Source organism: Chlorocebus sabaeus, chromosome 2 (genome assembly GCF_047675955.1).
Source record: "Chlorocebus sabaeus isolate Y175 chromosome 2, mChlSab1.0.hap1, whole genome shotgun sequence".
NCBI lineage: Eukaryota > Metazoa > Chordata > Mammalia > Primates > Cercopithecidae > Chlorocebus > Chlorocebus sabaeus.
Genome location: NC_132905.1, coordinates 68,313,339 through 68,338,360, shown reverse-complemented (window position 1 = coordinate 68,338,360; position 25,022 = coordinate 68,313,339). Strand labels below are relative to the sequence as shown.

Here is a 25,022-nt window from a genome sequence, read left to right as displayed (position 1 = left end):
CTGTTCTTTCACCAGATCCATGTGCCACGCAGGCTTCCTTGGGTTCTAGTGGACTCGTTAGGGATCTGGGGCTGATGCAGCTATCCCACTGGAGAGACTGACTTTGAGGTCACCCTTTCTACTTCTCTGTCTGGATTGATTGTTTATCCCTAATTAGCGTTTGTGTTTTCCATGAAATTTCCTGATGCATCCTCACCGTCTTCAGCTGTTGCACAGCCAGGTGGGTGGATGGATGGTTTAGGGTTTCTGGGTTAAGTCATTTTGGGGCAGACTTCTGGATGCCCATGTTCCCATGGAGACCCCAGGGGGAAGACGCCTTCCTCCCCTCTCCATTCCCAGAAAAGGATCAGGAGTCCAGGCTGCTTCTGGGGTGCAGACTTTCTGTACTTGGCCACCAGAAGTGCCCCTTAGTCCATCCAAGGTGGGTTCCATGAAACTCAATGTCTAAACCCCTGAGAGAGGCATTCAGAAGTGATTTCAGGAGGGGGCAACCCCAGGAGTCCAGCCTCCCCTGGCAGCCTGGAAATACTGCAGTAACAAAAAGAGCTGGTTTCTGGTGATCTGAACGCATTGTATTTGGGGGTGACACCGCTGGTGGAAGGTTGAGGGTCTGTGGTCTGAAAAGACATCTGAAGAATGTGTTAGGTTTTCAACATTTCTTTCAACAGGCTGTGTGCATCTTAATGCTGCCAGCCAGCAACTGGAGCCCCTTTCCTGAGAGGCCCGAACCGGTAAAGCTCCTGACTTCAGGAGTATGGGAAGCCGTGATTTCTGGAAGCTTCCTGGAATCTATTGAGGTGTATGAATAATCTGCAAATCACTTAGAGGCACTGTCCATGTGGTTCATAACTGGCTTTATTCCCAAAGATGGAGCTGTTTAGAGATTTCTTTGTTCAGGCACAGCCTTGGAAGGCCACCTAAGGCCTGCCAGCAGAGGAGATGAGTTCTGGTTCACTCACCCCAAACAGGCCCTGACTCTCCTTCCTTAGAATGATGCCCTCTGGCTGGGGTGGCAAGAGTGCTGTGAGTGAGTGGGAACAAGTCAGCCAGTCAACTGTCCCTTGGGCCCTGGTTGTTTCAAAAAAGTCTGGGGACAAGAAAAGCTAGAACATGGGGCCCTCCCTTCCCAGGAGTGCTAGCGAACCCTCCCAGATAGCCTTTGCCTGTTTGGAAAAGAATGTAATCATCAGAATGTGAGCTCCTTGTGCTTCCAGTGACAAGTGGGCCACAGTGCTGGTGGCATGTTGCTCCCCTCACAGCCCTGCCCAGGGGTAGGACCAGGCCTGCCCCTTCATGGATGTGCTGTTGATTGTAATATACTTCTGTTGCCAAATAATGGTACTGTTTAATTTTCCATAAAAGAGAGACTATATTGTCTGATATGTAATGTTAATGGAATTCTAAGAATTACTAGACACTATTATAAATTGTAGACTTATGTATTTGTCTAAAGGTTTGATGAAGCAGGGCCAAAACACTGTTTCTTCTTTTTTGTTTGGAAGAAGCTGAGGTTTGTTTTTGCTGTTTGAGTGTTCCTTTGGCAACTTATTATGTGTGAAATGTTAAATTTTATCCATTCAGATGATGGTAACTGAGACCTTTCTTTAAACCAGTAGCAACATCAGTACAAATTGCTGTTCCTGTGTATCTTGAACCTAAAAAGAACAATCTCTTCAAAAAAACAAAAACAAAAAACAACTCTTTGGTCATTTTGACCTGTGTGGTTTAAACTCAAATAGTTCATGAATAAAATGAGAAAAGTCAATCTGTTATAGTGGATTATTTTGGCTTCTTTCTGCTTCACTCTTTTTTGAGAGCACGGGAGCTAAGAGCCCTGCAAATGGTGTCTCTTCCTCTTCCCACAGATAAGGTTGTAGCTGTGCAAGGAAAATTGTGCAGAAATAAACCTAGAAAACAAAACCAACCCACAACCCTTTCAACTCTCCTATGGCAGTAGATAAATGTTAGCTAACACCAAGCAGAAATAGATTTCTCTGTACAAAGTCTTTGTGAGAATAGGAGAAATTCTGTGTTGTACAGCGTAAGAAATTCTGTGACTGGGGTTGAGGCGGCGGCGTAAAAAGCTGATTGTCTTATAAAGACACTCAGAAGGGTCACTGAATTTCCAGGAAGAAGTTTCTAACACATGTAACTCCACGTGTTCAGAACTTGGGTGATCTGTAATTCTGAGTTCCATAAAACCCAACACTGAATTTTATTAGATTGCTTCCTCCTGCTCTGGTTTTAAGGCCATTCCTACCTATTTCATCACTGATTTAACTGACTATAAATGAGTCCTTTAAATTCTCTAGCTGGCTTGGACACTAGTTGAATTGTTACATAGCACAGTTTTAAAAAGTTGACCTACAGCAGTATGTCTTTGCCTTTTTAAAACTAGTATGCCCCATGTTTGAAAAACATAAAAATCTTATGCCCTTTTCGTGGTTGTTATTAGAAGTTTTAAAAATAAGCTGGACATGGTGGCTCACACCCGTAATCCCACTGCTTTGGGAGGCTGAGGCAGGAGCACTGCTTGCATCCAGAAGTTCAAGACCAGCCTGAGCAACATAGTGAGACCTTGTCTCTACAAAAAATAAAAAACTAGCCAGGCGTGGTGGCCCATGCTCATGGTCCCAGGTATTAGGGAGGCTGAGGCAAGAGGATCTCTTGAGTCCAGGAGGTCAAGGCTGCAGTGAGCCATGATCAGGCCACGGCACTCCAGTCTGGGTGACAGAGTGAGACCCTGTTTTAAAAATAAAAGTTAAATGCCATTAAAAACAAATGCAATAATTAACTTTCCCACACTATACCTAGTACCTCTATAAGTCTGATGAGGGCCCTCTCACAGAGCCCACAGAGTGGATGGAATCACTGGTAGAAAACATGTAATTAATACCTATTTAACCATGATTAGTAGCCAGCATAATCAAGGGAATACTTTATTCTCAAATATTTAGTTTTTCTTCTCATTACAGAAGTAATACTTATTAATGCAGAAAATTCAGCAAGGAAAGAAAAACACAAAGGAATAAAATCACTTAATGGAGATGTTCTACACAAAAATAAAGTTTTGATGCACTTCACTTCTGTATTTTTTCTGTGTGCATTTTAAATACTCTTGTACTATCTATTTATGAGATGGAGTCTTGCTTTTGTCACCCTGGCTGCTCTCGGCCTCTTGTACTATTTAATAGCTAATATGCATCGAAAACATCCCATATACAAGGTACTGCAAAACTTTCACCTCGATTTAAAGAAAATATTGTGAAGAAAATCATTGTAGGCTGGGTGTGGTGGCTCATGCCTATAATCCCAGCGCTTTGGGAGGCCAAGGCCAGTGATCGCTTGAGCCCAGGAGTTTAAAGCCAGCCTGAGCATCATGACAAGACCCTGTCTCTACTATAAATACGAAACCTAGCAGGGTGTGGTCGCACCGCCTGTAGTTTCAGCTACTTGGGAGGCTAAGGCGGGAAAATGGCTTGAGCCCAGGAGGTTGAGGCTGCAGTGAGCCATGGTCGTGCCCCTGCACTCCAGCCTCAATGATGGTGTGAGACTTCTCAAAAAACAAATCATTGTACACAGATCTCTGGGTTCTCTCTGGTGACCTTGTAAGGCAACATATGAAGCGCCTCATCATTCCCCGAGATTGTATGTGCTTGATCAACAGGAAGGTTGCTGAGTTTGACTTTGAAGGATCTGGGTATCAGCAGCATGAGGCTCCGGCAAAGATGGTTTGGCCATTGGCAATCACGTGTCTGTAGAGCTGTGATTGTGTGTACGACGCCACCTTGTGCAGAGCAGGCCTCACTGCATGTAGGAGGCAAGCAGTGAGCTGGGGAGCCGGGGGGAACCTGGAACATGGTCGTGGTTAGGTTGCAAACTCAGCTGCAGAAGACAGAGCTCAATATCCTGTGGCTTTGAAGAGAGGTCTATTTCTTCATCGTGTTTAACAGCCCAGGGGCAGTGGAAAGGCCTGGCAGGGTGGCTGTGCCCTTGGCATCACTTGCCATCTTGTCTGCATCTAGCCAGAGGGATGGACTAAGGATTGCTCAAGAGGAAAGTCCAGGGAGGCACACATCACTTCCTCTCCTTTCCCATTTGCTAGAACTCAGCACCACGGTCAGGTGCTGCCAGAGGCTCAGGAATGTGGTCTCTAGCTGAGTAGCCCTAGGCCCACCTAAAAGGTGGCAGAATGGTCTTTGGGCCAACCTGCAGCCTCAGCACTCCTGGTTCCTGGAAAGGTTGAGGGGCCACGTGGTGTCTCCGTTGGTTGTCACATTAGGTGATCATGTATTAAAAACTTTGCCAGGAGGAAGCCGGAGTTGAAGCCAAGCCTGAGTGCCAGGAGTGTCCTGTCATGTGGAGGGCATGCTGGTCCCAGTATGAGCACGTAGGGAGCAGCGCTGGGCCATGTCAATGCTCTGGAGAACTTCCTCGCTGCAGTAGTCCTGCCTCTGCCCAACCAGGGGTAGTTCTGGGAAGGGAACTGGTTTGTTGGTCAAAAGCTCTTGGAGTTTGACCAAGGAACAGGCACCTGAGTGGGCTGTTGCCTGGGCAACTCTATTTTCTCTAGAAGCCCAAAAGGTAAAATGTAGGGGAAGAGCTGACCTGGGAACTGGTTTTGGTTAAAAGGGGAATTGGGAGCATCCTAGGGACAAAGTGGGAAGGGGCAGGGGACCTACCTAAGGTAACTTTTGTCCATTTGCTCCAGTAACGTGTCGGTGCATGGTGTTAGTTACATAGTGGTACAAACATGGGCTCTAGGGCCTGACAACCAGCTGTCCAGACAGGTGACTCTGAGCACATCTCCAGGGCCCCTCAATCTCTTTCCTCATTTGTAAAGTGGGGTGATGTCTGTCCCACCCATATGACAAGGCTGTTACGAAGCTTCAGATGTACACGAAATGGCCTTGAAAGCTACAGAGCAGCCTACAACTAGGTGTGTTCATGTCAGGATGAAGGGCATTTTATTAGGAAGAGGCCTCCCTGGAGGACTATGGAGCAAACACAGATCCGACGATCTAGCAGGGACCAGGAGTTCTGAACAAGCCCTTAAAGACATGGGATTTTGGCAGGCAGGACCAGATAGACTTTGCCGAGTGACCATGTGTTAGGTGCTGTGTCTAACCCATTAATTCCTAAACGTAATCTACTCAAACCAAATTCTCTAGGCCAAAAGGGCTTTTTGGCCTTTATACTCAGGGGATACCAAAAAAGGACATAAAAATGAAGCCTTCTACACTCCACTTTAAAAGACAGTGAACATAATATGACCTGTTCTGGAAGCTTTTTATTGTTGCTCCAAGTTTAAGAATTTTCACTGATGGCAGAAAACCAACACTTAGAGAGCCTCCCGCATAGCCCTGCCCAGCTTCTGAATCTTGGTCTTGACAGACATGTCAACATACTTCTCTCCAATGCGCACAATCATTCCACCCATGATTGACGGATCAGTCTACAAAAGAAAATCGACGGCAAGTGTGAACGGCAAGTGTGAAAACGCACTCATGAAATGGGACATACACAAGGGTTCTGAAAGGCTCAATGTGCTACACAAATGTGAGAGGCTATAATTACACCTAGAAAAAGGCAAAAGTAAAACTGCACAGTCAGATCATCATTTACATTTAAAATAAAGACAAACTTTTCACTACAGAAAAATTAGTATAGGGTTAGATCTAATATTTCACTAGTACTTTCTGTAGCCATTTTAAGTTTAAAAGAACCTGAGGAAACATACCATAAATAATTTAAAACCCACCTTAGCCTCCAATTTCAATACTTGGCCTTGACTCAGGAAGCTCTTGAGGACAGTTTTTAATTCAGAGAGTGTGGCTTCTTCTAAAGGCTGAAAGGCAAAACCATCCTTTCAATTTAGATAAAGCAAAACAGAAACTTCCAGAGTTAAAAGACTCCAGGCCCACATCACCAAGACAGGCCTTGTGAGCGCCTCCCTTAGCCACCTGGGCCCATCATGGAGCTGCGCTGCAGCATTCACTCCTTGTTCGCGCTGGAGGTTCAGGGAGCACAGGAAGGCCCTGCCTCACAGCATCACCTGGGCAGCTCCCACTCAGTCGTTCATGGACTGCCTATAAATGCCACTTCCTCCCTGCCTCTGCTCTGTGTGCTAGCAGTACAACCTGGAATTAACAAGGAAAGGCCCTCAAGTTTCTAATGCCTGAAGACACAGCCCCACCAATGCAGGAGGACGCAGGCCCCTCCTGGGGCAGCCCTGGGGTCACAACATGCACCTATCATGTCCTTGGGTGAAAAGTTGCCATTTTAACCTGGTTTTACATCTTCATGTTTCCCTAGCTCTGCTGGCTGTTCATCTCCCCGCATCCACAGCTACCTGGAACTCTGGCAGGCCACTCCACTCTCTGAACCCCAGTGAGAGAACCTGGAGCAGCTGGCTTTTTCTGAAGTCAGCTCAGCTCCATAATCTACTTTAGAGCAAGCACCTCAAATATGCAGACTGCACTCTCCTCTCGGCCCCAACTCTTACTCCTGGTTAGTTATAATGTTACAGCGTTAAGTGTTATAATGGTGAAAATGAAAAAAAGCAAAGGCCTTTTTTTTTGAGACCGAGTCTCGCTCTGTCACCCAGGCTGGAGTACAGTGGCGAGATCTCAGCTCACTGCAGCCTCCACCTCCCAGGTTCAAGCAATTCTCCTGCCTCAGCTTCCCAAGTAGCTGGAATTATAGGCGCGTGCCACCACACCCGGCTAATTTTTGTATTTTGAGTAGAGACGGGGTTTTACCATGTTGGTCAGGCTGGTCTCGAACTCCTGGCCTCAAGTGATCCACCCGCTTCAGTCTCCCAAAATGCTGGGGTTACAAGCGTGAGCCACCACACCCTGCTGCAAAGGCCTTTTTTCACTTGTCATAAATCCTACCTCCCTAGCCCCTCCTCCAAGAGCCTAAAAAAATTTAGCAAAAAAATTTCTGTCTTTGTAAAGATCTAACAATATCCTTTTTTGGGGGTAGGGGGTGGTGATGTTGGCCACAGTCTATTCTTATTCAAAACATTATTTACTGAGACTAAAAGGTTACAGAATTCTGAAATATACATACCCTCCACTGAGACGTGTACAAACTGCCAGGTACCTGTCTATGCCAGACATTTCACACCTACTATCTCCCTTCATGTGGGCAGCCCTGAAAGGCCAGTGGTTATTATTCCCATTTTACATGAGGGAACTGAGGGAACTGAGGATCAGAGGGGTTAAGAAACTCACCTAAGGTCACATCAGCAAGTGAGGACTAGCCCCAATATTTGAAACCAGTCTGTATATTTCTAAAGCCTGTGCTCTTAGTCATTCATCAAGATAATGTTTTTCAAACAGTACAGACTCATGGACCCAGTAGTATCAACATCAAAAGCATTAGTAACAGTTGGTTCTAAAATCTTTTGCAAAAATAAGTATCCTTTAAAAGAAAATCATGTCCTTGTGGTTGGGCACGGTGGCTCACACCTGTGGTCCCAGGACTTTGGGAGGCTAAGGCGGGTGGCTTGCCTGAGGTCAGGAGTTCGAGACCAGCCTGGTCAACATGGTGAAACCCTGTCTACTGAAAATACAAAAAATTAGCCGGGTGTGGTAGTGGGTGCCATAATCCTAGCTACTCGGGAGGCTGAGGCAGGAGAATTGCTTCAACCTGGGAGGCAGAGGTTGCAGTGAGCTGAGATTGTGCCACTACACTCCAGCTGGGGTGACAGAGTAAGACTCAGTCTCAAAAAAAAAAAAAAAAAAGAAAGAAAGAAAGAAAAAGAAAATCATGTCCTTGTATTCACTGAAGAATGCCCTGCACCAGTGCTTCATGATGGGTGACCGTGGGACAGGTGAATCTCTAATCTGCGCCACACTGCGAGGGATAACCGGTGCTGCCACAGAGGGCTCCCTGCCTATGTCTGGGCTGTGATGATTTGCAACCAGGCACATGTTTTGGGGGCACCAACTACTGAACTACAAATGTGCAAATAAGTATGATGTGCTAGGATGCCTCTCCTTGAATCTGTGCTAACTAGAAGGTCAGACTGTCCTTTAAACGCTTAGAACTATGAATCTGGATGAGGTCAGGTGCTACAAATTCCAAGTAAATCTACCACACTCTCCTGTTTTCCTGTAGAGTGAGCTACATTACATTTGACTGAGTTACATAGGGAAGAAAATATGTATTTAAGACAATAACAAAATTAATTCTAGGGAGGCAATGAAGTGTAGTATAAGGAATATGGATTTCCAAGAGGACTTGAGGCCTGTGTTCAAATTCTAGTTCCACCTCGTATGACTTTGGGCAAGCAACTGCATTTCCCTGCATTCAGCTTCCTCATCTGTAAAATGAGGATAATTATACTTCTATCTCACATGAATCTTTTGATACTGAATAAAATAATAAAGTACTCAGCATATAGTAGGGTTCAATAAATGGTAGCTAATTACAGCCTACTCTATATAAGATACAAAGGCCCATCCGTTCTACTCCTTCCCATTCACCACCACGAAAGATGAAAGGTTTGCAACTCTAGTTTCAGGCCAGGTGTGGTAGCTTACACCTTTATTCCCAGCACTTTAGGAGGCCGAGGCAGGTGAGTCACTTGAGCCCAGAAGTTCGAGATAAGCCTGGAGAACACGGTAAAACCCCCACCTCTACAAAAAATACAAAAAAATTAGCTGGGTGTGGTGGGGGTGCACTGTAGTCCCAGCTACTCAGGAGGTTGAGGCAGGAGGATCACCTGAGCCCAGGAGGTTGAGGCTGCAGAAGTGTGATCACGTGACTGCACTCCAGCCTGGGTGACAAAGTGAGACTGTCTCAAAAAAAACTCTAGAACTCTAGTTTCAGTAAACTACTTCAAGCGGCATTTATAATATAATTCAAACATATAATGGAGTCTAAACCACTCTTTTCTAACACATTTTGATGTACTTTACATTTAACCCAGGCCTTATGAATAAATCACTGGTTACAGAAGCACTAATAAGATACACGCTGGCTTTTCCAAAGCAAAGGGTCACAGAAGCTGATATAAAAATGAAACAAACATCCCAGGTGACAAGTGACCTTTCCCCATTTCTTGATTTTACCGTTTTTTCCTTCTTCCTGCAAAAGGTGGCGCATGTAATATCAAGGCGAACACAGCAGCAACAACCCATTACTTACAGATGCGGTGGTCACCGTGCAAGGCACCTCTCCGCGATGGACACTCATCATGGTAGAAAAGGCAGAAACAACTCCCTGGGCATTGCTTAAACGACCATTTTCCGCAAGCAAATCTGGCAAAGTGAAGGTGTCTCAGTAACATGAAACTCACTTGAACAAGTTATTCATGAAGCTGTATACTCAACCCAAAAAACAAACTTAGATGTGTGGCCTTAAAACACCATATTCAGGGGCGCATGCCTATAATCCCAACTACTGGAGGCTGAGGCGCAAAGATTGCTTGAGGCCATGGGTTCAAGACCAGCCAACATAGCAAGATCCCACCTCTACAAAAAAACGTTAGGGCTTGGTGGTGCATGTCTAGAGTCCCAGCTATTCAGGAGGATGAGGCAGGAAGATTGCTTGAGCCTAGGAGTTTAAGGCTGCAGTGTGCTATGATTGTCCTACTGCACCCCAGCCTGGGCGACAGAGTAAGATCTTGTCTCTTAAAATCACAATATATTCAATGTCCTTTAAGAATATGAATGGAGGCTGAGTGCAGTGGCTCACGCCTATAATCCCAGCACTTTGGGAGGCCGAGGTGGGCAGACAGCTTGCATCCAGGAGTTTGAGACCAGCCTGGGTAACATGGTGAAACCCCGTCTCTACAAAAAAAAAAAAACAAACAAAAACCTCAAAAGTTAGCTGGGCACGGTGGGGCATGCTTGTAGTTCCAGCTACTCAGGAGGCTGAGGAAGAAGGATCACTTAAGCTCAGGAGGCAGAGGTTGCAGTGAGCCAAGACTGTGCCACTGCACTCCAGTTTTGGTGACAGAAAGAGACACCCAGTCTCAAAAAAAAAGAATGAAGATACAACTTGTTATTTAAAATGCATATTCGATTTTGTTTTTTTAAATAGACTGTACTGACAAGGATTTAAATTAGTAGGTATGGGGGGTTCTCACCCACATAGGTCTGCAACAGACTTCTTGTACTCAGCTTGCAATCTGATTTTCATATTTACGTTACAGATTATACGTTTGGCTACAAATTCAAAGATGATACCGTAAACACACTTTCTTTGCAATTTTTATTTTGAGCTGGCTATGACGATCTGAAAAGCAATCCAGGCCGCATGGTGGCTCACGCCTGTAATCCCAACACTTTGGGAAGCCAAGGTAGGCAGATGGCTTGAGCCCAGGAGCTCAAGACCAGGCTGGGCAACATGGAGAAACCCCATCTCTACAAAAAATACAAAAAATTAGCTGGGTGTGGTGGCATGCACCTGTATTCCCAGCTACTAGGAAGGCTGAGGTGGGAGGAGCACCTGAGACTGGGAGGTTGAGGCTGCAGTGAGCTGAGATCGTGCCACTGTACTCCAGCCTGAGTGACAGAGTAAGACTCTGTCTCAACGAAAAAAAAAAAAAAAAAAAAAAAAAAGAGAGAAAAGCAGTCCAAATGTACCCAAGAATGCAAATGTCTCCAAGGGTCAAGGTATACCCACAGGCCACAAACCATTTTCTTGGTAGGTATCATATTGGCTGCCTCCACAGTTGAAACTACTGACTATGCAATTAGACACGCTTAGGTCCTAGCATCCTTTAGACAGTGCTCCTCACACTTTAATATGCAAACAATTCACTTAGGGAGCTGGTTAAGATGTAGACCCTGATTCAGCAGGTTAGTGTGAGGCCTGAGATTCTTCACTGCCAACAGGCTCCCAGGTGATGCTGATGCCCATGGTCCATGGACCACATTTCCAGTCACGGTTTTAAGACACCTCAAATGACAAAGTTCTAATACTCACTGATCAGGTTGGTGGTGAGGGGAGAGAACCTCTCTTTTGCTGTGATGTCATTTAGGCTTTTCACTTTAATAGAACGCTTCACATAGGGATTCAAAACAGAAGCAGCCACTTTGGGTTCCTTCAGGATTTGCTGAAAGTATAAAAAAAAATTTCTTAAATTTTTTAGAGCACAAATGAAGGATGTGCCATGCACACACTTTCTTCTTTTTTGGAGACAAAGTCTTGCTCTGTCGCCTAGGCTGGAGTGCAGTGGCACAATCTTGGCTCACGCAACCTCTGCATCCTGGGTTCAAGCGATTCTCCTGCTTCAGCCTCCCGAATAGCTGGGATTACAGGTGTGCGCCACCATGTCTGACTAATTTTTGTATTTTTAGTAGAAAAGGGGTTTCGCCATGTTGGCCAGGCTGGTCTTAAACTCCTGACCTCAAGTGACCCACCCACCTCGGCCTCCCAAAGTGCTGGGATTACAGGCATGAGCCACTGTGCCTGGCCATACACATACTTTCTTATGGATTAAATATTTTATGAATTAAATTAGCACTGCCAAAGAACTTATGACAAAAATATTATAATCAATTTTCTGACTGCCTTTCAGAATACACTGCACTGCACCAGGATTTTATATAGGATAGAATGATGTTCCTCAAAAAAACTTAAAAATACTGTATGAGATTTCTTAAATTTATATTTGCTTTTCAAGAAAGATTATAAAACACTAAGCAGCCAAAACTTCACTTGACTGCATATTTTAATGTATTTAAGAGAGTAATAGTCTGGCTTTTCTAGCAGTGCTATTTCTAAAGTGCAGACCTCAAAACTGTGCTCTGACTGCAGAGGCCTCCTCACCGCTCCCTTGGAGGGGTCCTGCCTCTTACAGTGTCCAGGGAACCCAGCAGATTCTGCGAGACCTCTGGTGCTGCCAGAGCAGCCAGCCCCAAAGAGTCTGGGAGACAGAGTGGACAGAAAAAACAGGAGCACAACCATCATGGGAAACGACCTTCTTCTCATTTTGTTCTATCACAAATATCTGCATTCAGTGACCAAGTGCAGCTTCCAGCATGTTGCTCCAGAGTTCCAACAAACCAACAATGGCAGTTTCCAGTCGAGCACCTTCAGTTAACACACCTCTCTATGCCTTTCAATTACTCTCCTAGCACCTCCTCCCAGGCTCTTGGCCGGAATCCTGTCTCTGATCCAGGATACTGGTCAGATACTATCATCCAATGCTAACATTTCCACTTGAGTGACCCCACAGAAATGACATTTTTCCATAAAAAATGCAGGCATACACAGATTGAAAGCATTCTGGAATTTGGGTTACCTAGTTTTTCATGTTTATCTGTGTCTCCTGCATCATCCAGAGGACAGTGAGTATGATGCTTGCATTATCCTTCCCTCTTAGTGCCAAAACTCTGCTAATATTCAGAGTGTCTTCAGATAATTGCCTCCCTTTTTCTCCATGTCTTGACTGACTTCCAGGCTTTAGAAAAACTCCATTCTAATGCCCACAATCCAAGTCATTCTCTCCATTGTAAACATGATTGTTTCTGTTTAAAATGGGCATAACTGACAAGTAGCAGACAATAACCATCACCTCCAAAAACGCCTGTGTGAGACCCCGTCTGTTCCTGCATGCCCTTCCTCCAAATGTCTCCAACAACAGGGCTGGGTTCCTGGGCTCTGTGAGAATCATTAAGAGTTTATCACACCAGCTAAGACCTTAAGCATTATCTGCAGAGGTAAATGGATCAAGGAAGGAATATGGAGCTAAAATTATTCTGCCTGTTAAGATGGAAGTTCCAATAGAAGCTCAAGTGAAAAATGAATAAAACATAAACAGTACAGAACAGTAATACTTATAGACTATACATACAATGATTAATATAGAACATAAGAATTATTATTCTACACAACTGGCCTATGAATTGTTTTTTCTAAACAATAAAAACTTACAGATATGTGAATTAAGGAATGAAGAATCTTTTTTTTTTTTTGAGACAGAGTCTTGCTCTGTCACCCAGGCTGGAGTGCAATGGCGTGATCTCGGCTCACTGTAAGCTCCGCCTCCTGGGTTCACACCATTCTCCTGCCTCAGCCTCCCCAGCAGCTGGGACTATAGGCGCACGCCTCCATGCCCGGCTTTTTTGTATTTTTAGTAGAGACGGGGTTTCACCATGTTAGCCAGAATGGTCTCGATCTCCTGACCTCGTGATCTACCCGTCTCGGCCTCCCAAAGTGTTGGGACTACAGGTATAAGCCACTGCGCCCGGCCAAGGAATGAAGAATCTTAAAATGAAGAAAGAACAAAACTTCCTCTGAAGAAGCTATATACCAGACTGCGTCTCCTTCACCTTTTTAAATGCAGACCTTACTGCCAGTGGTGGCAGCCAGAAAATCAAAGGAGGAAGCAACAGAATGTGTAGAAACTTGTTAACTAGAAAATTCAGTGAAAATGAAAGCAGACATTCTCCTATTGAGTTACAATGTAGGCTTCTGTTAATACGGTTTATTTATTCTGCTCTTCATGTTTAAAAAAAAGTTACAAACATCCTGCAGCAGCCTCACAGTCTTTGCCTGTCAGTCCTCTATTACCCCTGGGAAGCCCATACCCCTTTACTAACTCTGCTGCCCAGCATGCCCCAGCCTGTCATTCTTCCCTCACATTTTGGGAACAAAATAACAATGAAAAGGTCTACATGGTTACTTCTGGGTTTCTGACAATTGCAAAGCATCTCTACCAAATGAAAACAACCTGTAAGACATGTCTGAGCCTCCTCTGATTCTACAAGCATAGAATATGGCAATTAAAACCTGAGGCAAAGGTTTTATGAAAACAAATTCTCCGTAAAACCAAATCACAATATATTCTAAAGACCTAGCCCATAAGCATATCATCTTTTTTTTTTTTTTTTTTTTTTTTTGTGAGATAGTCTTGCACCATCACCCGGGCTGGAGTGCAATGGTGCGATCTCGGCTCACTGCAGCCTCGGCCTCCCAGGTTCAAGCAATTCTCCCGCCTCAGCCTCCAGAGTAGCTGGGATTACAGGTGTTCACCACCATGCCCCGCCAATTTTTTGTAGTTTTTAGTAGAGATGGGGTTTCACTATGTTGGCCAGGCTGGTCTCAAACTCATGACCTCCTGATCCACCTGCTTCGGCCTCCCAAAGTACTGGGATTATAGGTGTGAGCACCGTGCCCAGTTATAAGTATAGATTTTTAAAGGTAGCTTTTAAATTCTCCACTGAAATAGCAATTTTCCTAAATTATCATCTATTTTAATTTTACATTTCTATCTTTTCTTAGCCCCAAATCTTGGTTCCTAATATTAATATCCTTATATGTATCTATTTGTTCTTTTTATAAAACAAAAACCCAACATTATCACTAAAAACGTGTTTACAGAAAGTGGCTTTTTCCCAGTTCTTTTTCTTGTAGGATACACCTCATTAGGAATGCAGTCAACCAAAGGAAAAAATATACAAACAGGAACTTAATATATAATGAATAGGAAAGCTACTTACTGCTACTCTCAACAGCTCCTTTTCTACTTGCTCCAACTTATTCTGTTTTGATGCAGCAGAATAAAGAGCTGTGGCATAGCGACCTTCAATACCGTATACCTGAACAGGAGGCTTTAAAGAAAAGGTGAAACAGGAGAGGAAGCAAAAAGGAAAATCAGTTAATAGTATACTGTCAAGAGCAGAATTTAAAATTTATATTTTAAAAAATATATCGTTTTAACACAAAACAGTTTAAATGTGTCACCCAAGAGCTGCCCTAAATGGCAATTTGCAAGTAAATTAGGGATGTTTCCTTGATCAGGTTACTTAAATCTTTAAGCCTCCAATTCCTCATCTGTAAAATGAGGGGCTTAGTAAGCAGGGTCTAAAGTCCCTTCCAGGTTTACCTACCTTTATCAATTACTTGTACTTTAATTTTGAGATGAGCTTATGTTTCCTTTAAACTCAGTAACTATTTAGTTTCAAGTATGGGAGGTTGTGAACACTGATAGACAGTTTCAAGTATGTTAGAGCTAGGAAAACAGGTGTTTATGAAACACACAAATATACTTTTATACATTTCATACTGACACTATACATTTTCCCTTACATAGCCTCCCTATCGATGTTCAATTTAACAGAGCCCTTTGGCAGTTCACAAAAAACCTGATGCTTGAATTACTTTTCACAGTAAACTACAGACCTTTCTTCTACCATCAGTGTGTAACTACACGTTCTTAGTAGTGCTGTATGGCTGTAGTGGGAAAGCTCAAGCTTGGATGAGAAAGATTTAGTTCCAGTCCAGCTCTAGGACTAAGCTGAGTAACCTCAGGTACATTTTCCCAGGGCTTCAGCTTCCCCTTTTGTAAAACGGGAAGAACAGTTACTCCTGAACACTGTTATGAGGTTTTTAAGCTCTCACATGAAGGACAAAATGATTTTGATCATTTGATTTGAGATTTGGGGCTGGTAATGAGGACAGGACATGATAATTATTTTCCTAAATCCCAGCTGATGTGGGTTCATTAAAGACATAGGCTGGTATTATGATCTTTCCTTTACGAAATTTTTCCAAGGGGAGGACTGGCTCACTGTTGATTTGGTGGGGAAAAGTGTGGGTAGGATAGTTGACCCAGCACATCTTAGAGAAGTTCCTGCTTCCTGACAGTTGATTCAATTCTCTATCACACAGGAACTTTCTTTAATCAAATAAAGAATTTCAAAATAACCCACAGAAATGGAGTCAGACTTCATGTTCTAACAGGGTTGTTACCAGCTGTTAGTCATGTATCATTTCTGGGGGCCTTCTGGGGAACTTCATTTATTATGTGTCACTGATAGTCTTCTTTATCCGGGGTCAACTGAACTACTTCCGGTTTGAAAAGAAAGGGACTGGCAACTCTCTGAAATAGTGAGCCTCCTTTCTCTCCTAGTGGAGAGAGTGTGAAGAGTATGAATATTCCTAACCAGAATGGAACATAGAGAATTGCAACAGAATTGCATTAGAAACCAAGGTACCTTGATTTTAATATCAACTCCTGTAATAATTTCCTGTGATAACTTGGGCATGTCATTTTGTTAAACCTGTTTCTTTCATTAAAAAATAAGTAAATGTTAGCTTCCCTATTTTAGAGGGTTAATGGAAAAACAAATGATTGAAAAAAAAGTTTTCATATTTAAAGATTATGCTTGGGCCTGTCACAAAGCAAGTATTCAATACCATTCCTTTCCACACCCTACGCACACATCACATTTTGGGAACCACAAGTCGTGCAGAAAGGTTTAGATAGTAACTACACAAAAATCTACGCCCTAACTGTACTGCTGTTTGACTAACACTTTCACGTGCTTATCATTACAGAAGAATATAAATTAACATACCCTCACAAGCTTGGCAAACGGTCTGACCACAGAGGTACTGAAACATCGCACCTTGAAGCAATAAAGGAAAATAGATCAAACAAGATTACTTGAAGGATTTCTGCACGTAACTCAGTAACAACATCAACAGCAAATTTTTAATGACCTTAAAAGCATTAGTTTTGTCTCTTTGTATCTTCACATATTACATGAGGATGAGCTACTTATTATTACTAAGGAGTAAACTTACCCAACGAGGATTATCCCAAGTTGCTTGGGGAATCACCTTCTCACTAACCTCCTAGCTCGCTAGGAATGGACCGAGGCTAGCACACCCGTATGACAGAGAAACACTAACTTCCAAGGACTGCACGTTTCAAAAATATTTAACCAAAATTCTGGCGTTCCTATTACCACACCCTTGAACAGATCATTTGCAACAGATGTACCCTCCTCGGAATCCAAATGCTATCTGAAAATAAAGATGAATTTTTTGAGTACTGCCGCAGAGTTTGATCTGACAAGAGGCCCTACCTCTGCGAGACAGTCTTACAGTTTAAAAATCACCTGCAAGCGCACAGGTCACAGATCGCAGGTCACCTTCAAATACTTCCAGCTACGGAATGTGTTTTATCCAAACTGCTTGTGAGGATTAAGACTTTGTAATGCTTATGTAAAAATTACCTAAGATGCCAGGAAGGGGTCATGATATGTAAAGCACTATGGTGATATTCAGTACAAAGAGCATAACATTTTTTCAAACTCCATCTTCTGGGTGATTCTGTGGGTTCAAATCTCAATTCTACCACTTACTGGCTGAGCAGTCAAAGACTCATTTAAATTTTTCGGCCTCATTTCATTTATAAAACTGTGAAATGTGTTTTACAAATATTCCTTAGCATTACTAGTAAGTGATCTCTGACAGGTTTTACCACAATGGCAAAGGAAGCTGATTTGGGGGCTAGGCCATGCCCCTTCCCCGGAATTCGGCAAACGGCAGACCCCCTCTCCTGCGCCCCTCAGGCTAGCAGCTCCCTGGGGCTGTGCTCGGAGGATGCCAAGGTCACGGCACGCACAGCCCCGCGCCTTCCGCCCCGTAGGCATCCCGGGGGACAAACGCTGGGTCGTCCTGAGTCGCTCCCACTCGCCGGGTCCCATAACCTTGAAGACTGCCAGACTTTCCCAGCCGAAGCATCGCACCCTGGTGCTCGGGGTTTGGTACCGGTCACCCCAGCAGGGATCCTACCACTGGCTCTCAGGATCATGTTTCTCTCACCTGCCGGGAGAGCCCGGACACTGCAGGGGCGGCCATCTTCTCCCGGGCGGCTGTAGGTCAAACCCGAGTGGGAAAAGAGAGGCGCGCAAGGGCGCACGCGCGCGTTAGCGTAACCGCTAGGTTCTCTGGGAAGTGTAGGCGTAGGGCGTCAGGCCGCAGGCGCAAAGACCTCTCTCCGGCTGGGAGTTGTAGTTCTTAGCAGTGGTAAGGGCTGGACCCTTGTGGTGGAGCCAGAGGGCTTTGACTGCGCCTGAAAATGAAATCATAGTTACTGGCCAAGCGGCACTCACTGTAGAATGGATTTGCTGTTCCCAGTTTTAAAATTTACATTTAGATAAATATAGTGGCATTTGTTCCATTTCACAGTTATTACCAGCGTCACTGGATTCTTGACCCTTCCCAGCATGCTAAAGCCTGCATCAATGGCTTTTTCTCACGTTGCACACAAAGACAAAACCAAACCAAAACAAAAAGCCCCCAGGAGCCTTGCAGCTCTAGGAGCGGACACCACGTCCCTCTTACCTGGACCATGACTACCCATTGTTAAATAAAAAATTATTCAATGATACTTGTTAAAGCATGGTAAGGAAGACTTTATTCAGGACCATAGCGACGGGTATAGGACCAGTGCAACCGGGTCTGGGAGTGGGCAGAGAGATTGGGCTCAGCTCCGGAAGCAGCACGGACAAATGGGAATTTATGGCCAAGGAGCACTGCGGGGGTCAGTGGATAGAAAATTACTAAGAAGAAACTGGGGTAAGGGGGATTCTGGCTAAAATGACCTAGAGGAATCTTGTAGAAGACAGGTCAGGGTGATCAGACATCACCTGGGGGATGGTGAAGGATGAGGACCCTGATCAAATATCAAAGATGATCGGTTATCGAAGATTGGGGGTTCTGGCTAAACTGACTTAGCAGTTTTGCTAAAACTGGATTTTACAAGGAGGTGTCTAGATAGGCCTCCGAGAAGGTTCAGAAGCCTCACTGAAGTTTGGCCAAGCAAAAGCAAAGAATCTCTGTGGCCCTCCATTCCCCTCCCCTCTCACCCATCTCACCTGAGTATAGAACTGAGCTGTTGGTGTGTGAGGGCAGGTGGGATTCTGATACCTAGATTCTTGATTATGGCTAGGGCAGAGCGGCTATCCGAGCATCAGGCCTAAAATAGGAGAACCTGGGTTTGAACAAATTTGCTATTGAAACCGAGAACTGGATACTAGCCTTGGATATAGTTTCTCTTCATCCATAAAAACAACCTATCTTCAACCCGTTCTCTCTAAATAGAACTCAGTCGAATTTTCTCCTCTGTCGGAGAAGAGACTGGCTGGCAGAGCAAGGGTCAGTATTCCTGTTTGTAATAGTTGGGGTTCTGTAATCAACTTAAAAGAAAAGTACTCTGCTCAGATGTAGTATAGAAACATGTTAATTCATTATTTTGCCCTTTTAGAGAGTAGTTTTCTCATTTTTACATTTTTTTTTTTTTTTTTTTGAGACAGGGCCTCACTTTGTCACCCAGGCTGTAGTGTAGTGGTGTGATCTCAACTCACTACAACCTCTGTCTCCTGGGTTCAAGTGGTTCTCCTGCCTCAGCCTCCCGAGTAGCTGGGACTGCAGGTGTACACAACCACATCTGGCTAATTTTTCTCTTTTTAGTAGAGATGGGGTTTTGCCATGTTGGCCAGGCTGGTCTCGAACTCAAGTGATCCGCCTGCCTTGGCTTCCCAAAGTGCTGGGATTAGAGGTGTGAGCCACCACACCCAACCCCCTAAAAACTTTTTAAAACGTAGAGAAAGATAAAGATGTAATTGTCCTGTTTTCTGCCACTCAGAGGCAATTGTTGTAAGTATTTTGGTGTCTTGTTTCTCAATACTTGTTTAGGCTGTGGCCTGAACTACCCTGGCCTGAATCCCAATCAGTTCCTTGGCCCAATTATATAACTTCTCTGTGCTTCAGTTTTCTTATCTATAAAATGGGTATTATAATAGTATCTGCCTATAGGTCATTAGGAGAAATAAAAAAGTATATATGTAAAGTGCTTAGAACAATTGCCTGACAGAGTGGTACTCATTAATTTGGTCTTTTTTTTTTTTTTTTTTTTTTTGAGACAATGCCTTGCTCTATCACCGAGGCTGGAGTGCAGTTGTGTGATCACGACTCACTGCAACCTTGACCTCCTAGGCTCAAGCAATCCTTCCACATTAGCCCCCCCAGTAGCTGGGCCTACAGACACATGCTAGCAAGCCTGGCTAATAAAATTTTTTTTTTTTTTTTTTTTAGAGATGAGGGTCTCACTATGTTGCCCAGGCTTGTCTCCAACTCCTGGGCTCAAGCAGTCTTCCCTCCTCAGCTTCCCAAGTAGCTGGGATTACAAGTGCATGCCACCACACCTGGTTATGTTAGTTCTTTATTTTGTTTGCTTTTGTTATACATACAGATTAACAATCTTTATTCAACTTGGTATTTTGCCTTTTTCTTTAATGCAAGAAAGAAAAGGATGCAAAATTACATATGAGTTATGCATTCATGCTTATAATATAAGCCTATTTCCAAATTATAAAAGTTTCTAAGTATCATTTTAATGGCTGCAGGGTAGTCCATCCAGTGAATATTCTGCAACTTAATTATTCTATGATTTTTGAACATAATTCAAATGGTTTCCTTTTTTTTTTTTTTTGCCGTTTTAAACAATACCGAATCTCCTAAGCATATTTAGACATAAATTTCTTTTCTTTCTTTCTTTCTTTCTTTTTTTTCAGGTGGAGTTTCACTCTTGTTGCCCAGGCTGGAGTGCAATGGTGCGATCTCAGCTCACTGCAACCTCTGCCTCCTGGGTTCAAGCGATTCTCCTGCCTCAGCCTCCCAAGTAGCTGGGATTACAGGCACGTGGCTAATTTTTTTGTATTTTTAGTAAAGACGGGATTTCACCATATTGGCCAGGTTAGTCTCGAACTCCTGACCTCAGGTGATCCACCCGCCTTGGCCTCCCAAAGTGCTGAGATTACAGGCATGAGCCACCACGCCCAGCCTTCTTTTTTTTTTTTTTTTTTGAGATGGTGTCGGCTATGTTGCTCTGGAATACAGTGGCTATTCATAGCCATGATTTCCACTAACGATTGGCATGGGAGTTTTATTTTACTTTTATTTTCATTTACTGATTTATTTATTTTTTGAGACGGAGTCTCACTCTATCTCCCCTGCTGGAGTGCAGTGGCGCAATCTCAACTCACTGCAACCTCTGCCTCCTTGGTTCAAGCTATTCTCCTACCTCAGCCTCTAGAGTAGCTGGGATTACAGGTGTGTGCCACCACACCCAGCTAGTTTTTGTATTTTTAGTAGAGATGAGGTTTTGCCATGTTGGCCAGGCTGGTCTTGAACTCTTGACCTCAGGTGATCTGCCCGCCTGGGCCTCCCAAAGTGCTGGGATTACAGGCATGCGCTACCATGCCCGGCCTAAAAATGGTAGTTTTGACCTACTCTGTTTCTGGCTTGGCTGGTTCACCCCCCTTAGGCAACCTTGTGGTCCCGTGCTCCTGGGAGGTCACCATATTGATGCTGAATTTAGTGTAGACACCTGACCGGCATAGTGCACCACAGCTGAGAGCTCCTGGACTAAAGCGGTCCTCCTACCTCAGCCTCCCAAGTAGCTGGGACTACAGGTGCACACCAACACGCCCGGTCATTTCTTTTTTTTTTTTTCATATTTAGGAAAATTTCCAAATAGATTTCCAGAATTTACACAACTTGGTGAGAGAATGTGAGTACTTTAACGGCCTCTGATGCATGAGGCCAAGCTGCTTTTCAAAAGTTTTAATCAATTTATAGTTTCTGTAGCAGCACATGAAAATCCTTGTTTCACTCTACTTTGCAAACTTTCAGAGACTATTTTCAAATAAGCCTAATGAAAAGTATTCAGCACATTATTTAACACAATTTAGTGAGCAGCTATTATGTGCAGCCAGCTGTTCTAGTCCCTGAAGCTACAACAGGATACAAGACACAGTGCCTACCTTTATAAACTTTATATTCTATGAGAAATTAAGCTGCAAAACCTGTGTTTTCTGAAGTGTGGGTGTTAACAGATGTAATACAAATAAAAAGTTCTAGGGTCAAATATACTTGGGAAACTCTAGACTCTGAATATAATTGAGATGGTTTCCATTTTTTATGTTTTTTTTTCTATTTTATTTTATTTATTTGCTTATTTTTTGAGACAGGGTCTCACTCTGTTGCCCAGGTCAAAGTGCAGTGGCACAATCATGGCTCACTACAGCCTCAGCCTCCCAGGCTCAAGCAATCCTCCCACCTCAGCCTCCTGAATAGCTGGGACTACATATGCACACAGTCACACCCAGTTAATTTTGTATTTTGTAGACACAGGTTTTCACCATGTTGCCCAGGCTGGTCTTGAACTCCTGAGCTCAAGTGATTCTCCTGCCTCAGCCTCCCGGAGTGCTGGGATTATAGGTGTGAGCCACCTCACTTGGCACCCCCCTTTTTTTTTTTTTTTTGGCATTTTAAACAATTCTGAATCTTCTAAGCATCTTTTTTTATATCTAGAAAAATCTTGAAATACATTTCCAAAACTGGAACAACTTGGTGAGAGAAAATTGAAAAGATGCATGGAAAATTAATTATAAGGAGAAAAAAGAAAATAAGAAAATTAATTATAAGTAAACTGTAAGGTTGCATAGTAGTAGAGAAATGCCCTCTATGTATTTTGTGTTTACCCCAGGATGATCTTGAACTCCTGGCTTCAAGTGATCCACCCACCGTGGCCTCTCAAAGTGCTGAGATTACAGGTGTGAGCCACCACGCTTGGCGCCCTGCCCCCAACTTTTTGACATTTTAAACAATTCTGAATCTTCTAAACATCTTTAGACACACTTTTTTCATATCTAGAATAATTTCCAGCCACTTGCACATCTCCAAAATAGTAGTTTATGGTCATTTCAATTTTAGGATTTAAGTGATTGCACATATATGGTTTCATTTTTATTTTGAGTTTTAGCATGACTCAAGACGTAGGTGGGCGTGGTATTCCCCCATTTTACAGATGGTGAAAAGGTTTTGGGTCCTGCTTAGGTAGCTTGTCTAGGAAATGGCAATTTGCATCTCAAACCCAGGCACCTGCACCAAGTCCAATCTCTTTCCATCTCTGTGGTTGAATTTGAATACGTGAATCATTCAGGATGTATTTCTGGAATGGGATTTTGAAGCCGGTGTATTTTAGTGGTGTGGGCAAGGGGAGAAACACAGAATCCCTGAAGCCTGATACCCCTGTAGCCACACCTCCCTCCTGCCTGCGCTTGGATTTTTGGGCGCCTGTAGGCAAATCACTGCGAAGTCAGGCCAGGGCGCCATGTGCAAACTCCCATGTGGAGGCAGCGGGCAGAAACTTCCCAGCTGTGACACTGCCACACCCTCTGCTATGCAAGGACACAGCATTTGGAAAGGGACAAGAATTGTGTCCTACAGAAGGGAAGAGACCGGGCGCGGTGGCTCACACCTGCAATCTAGGTACTTTAGGAGGCTGAGGTGGGCTTATGGGCTTGAGCTCAGGAGTTCAAGATCAGCCTGGGCAACATGGTGAAACCCTGTCTCTACAAAAAATAAACAATAAAATAAATATTAGCTGGGCGTACGCGTGTGATCCCAGCTACTTGGGAGGCTGAGGTGGGAGAATCACTTGAACCCTAAGGGGCGAAGGTTGCAGTGAGCCAAGATCGCACCACTGCGCTCCAGCCTGGGTGACACAGTGAGACCCTGTCTCAAAAACAAAAGAAGGGAAGAGACTTAGCACTCTGCAGTTATAGCACTTCCTGTCTGCACAAACTCAAATGATTTAAAAATGAGTTATTTTAATATTTTAGTACTTGAGGCCAACGGAGTCAAAGGCACTTGCCCAAGGCCACAGGGCAAAACTCAGCCGTCTAAGCGCGATGTTTTTGTTTATACTGACCTTCAACTCAAAATAAATATTGCTCACTGTTTTATTTTCTCTACAAAGAAACCATTTGCAGTGGTAGAAATGAGCAGTGTGGCGGCATCAGACCCTCACTGTACATGCTTTTAAAAAAGTGACTCAAAGGCTTAAAAAGTGACTTAAAGGCTCACGCCCGTAATCCCAGCACTTTGGGAGGCCATCTGAGGTCTGAGGCGGATTATCTGAGGTCAGGAGTTTGAGACCAGCCTGGCCAACAGGGTGGAGCCTTGTCTCTACTAAAAATACAAAAATTAGCCAGGCATGGTGGTAAATGCCTGTAATCCCAGCTACTCAGGAGGCTGAGACAGAAGAATCATTTGAACCTGGGGGGTGGAGGTTGCAGTGAGCCTAGATTGCACCACTGTACTCCCGCCTGGGCGACAGAGTGAGACTCTATCTCAAAAAAAAAAAAAAAAAAAAAAAAAGTGACTTAAAAGAATGTTTTTTTGTGTGTGACAGGGTCTCACTTTGTCACTCATGCTGGAGTGCAGTGGCAAAATAATGGCTCACTACAGCCTCAACCTCCCAGGCTCAAGCAATCCTCCCATCTCAGCCTCCCTACTAGCTGGGACTATAGGCATGCAACACCATGCCCCCAGCTAATTCCATTATCTTTTTGTAGAGATGAGGGTCTTACTATGTTGCTCAGGCTGGTTTTGAACTCCTGGGCTTAAGCGATATTCCCACCTCCACCTTCTAAAGTGCTGGGATTAAAGGCGTGAGCCACCATACCCAGCCAAAAGTGACTTTTCCTTTAACTCAGAAAGAACTCTTCCAATCTATACTAGTCAGAAATCTGAACTAATGTTAGTGTGGAAAATGCTCACCACACTCAGCTTTAAAATGGCAAAAAACTGAAACACATGTCTGAACATAAGAAAATGGCTTTTTAAATGGCATATTATGTAGCCACTAAAATGAGATTTTTCAGGGCTGGGTGCAGGACTATAGTCTTAAACCTATAATCTCAGTGCTTTGGGAGGTCGAGGCAGGAGGATCACTTGAGCCCAGGAGTTCTAGATCAGCTTGGGCAACATAGTGAGACCCTGTCTAAAAAAAAAAAAGAGAGAGAGATTTTCAAAAAGTATTTAATGACATAAAAAATGCTTAATGACATGAGGAAAAATTGCAAACCACATTCTGTATTTTTCTACAATGAGCACATCACTATTATAATGAGAAAAACAGGGGTGACATGATCCTGTCACTTATTAATGGATGTATCTCCCCTTCATCTGCTGTGGTTTCTGATAACACAGCTTCTGACATGAAGGCAATTGCCTCAAGTTAAGGAGATCCATGAAAGACTGAGGAATTGGATCAGATTACCTCTTAACTTTCTTCCAAAGCTTAGCTTTAACATAGACTCCTCCAACCTGGGGGAATTTTCTTCAACTCCGCAGAATGCAGATAAGGATGGTATTTGTTTAGGGCAAAGAGTGGTAACAACAATTTCCCTTTG

General features: G+C 43.8%; 1 protein-coding gene across 1 annotated transcript; it reads right to left on the bottom strand.

Moving 5' to 3' along the window:
- Positions 1 to 5,270: 5,270 nt before the first annotated feature.
- ATP5PO (ATP synthase peripheral stalk subunit OSCP) lies at positions 5,271 to 17,711 on the bottom strand. The gene is made up of 7 exons (XM_007964306.3): positions 17,581 to 17,711; positions 16,326 to 16,376; positions 14,466 to 14,576; positions 10,945 to 11,074; positions 9,160 to 9,272; positions 5,762 to 5,848; positions 5,271 to 5,455 (listed from the first exon to the last, which is right to left on the bottom strand). The coding sequence occupies exons 1-7, from the start codon at positions 17,614 to 17,616 to the stop codon at positions 5,342 to 5,344; spliced, it is 642 nt and encodes a 213-aa protein (XP_007962497.1). The 5' UTR covers positions 17,617 to 17,711; the 3' UTR covers positions 5,271 to 5,341.
- Between the last annotated feature and the right edge of the window lie 7,311 nt (positions 17,712 to 25,022).

What these genes read in the sequence shown, in the direction of transcription:
- ATP5PO (XM_007964306.3), bottom strand. Translation starts at nt 17,616, where the DNA reads ATGGCCGCCCCTGCAGTGTCCGGGCTCTCCCGGCAG. An exon ending in AGGAGCTGTTGAGAGTAGCA is followed by an intron (nt 11,075 to 14,465) that starts GTAAGTAGCTTT and finishes TTATACTTTCAG; the next exon opens with CAAATCCTGAAGGAACCCAA. An exon ending in GCACGGTGACCACCGCATCT is followed by an intron (nt 5,849 to 9,159) that starts GTAAGTAATGGG and finishes TTTGCCTTTCAG; the next exon opens with CCTTTAGAAGAAGCCACACT.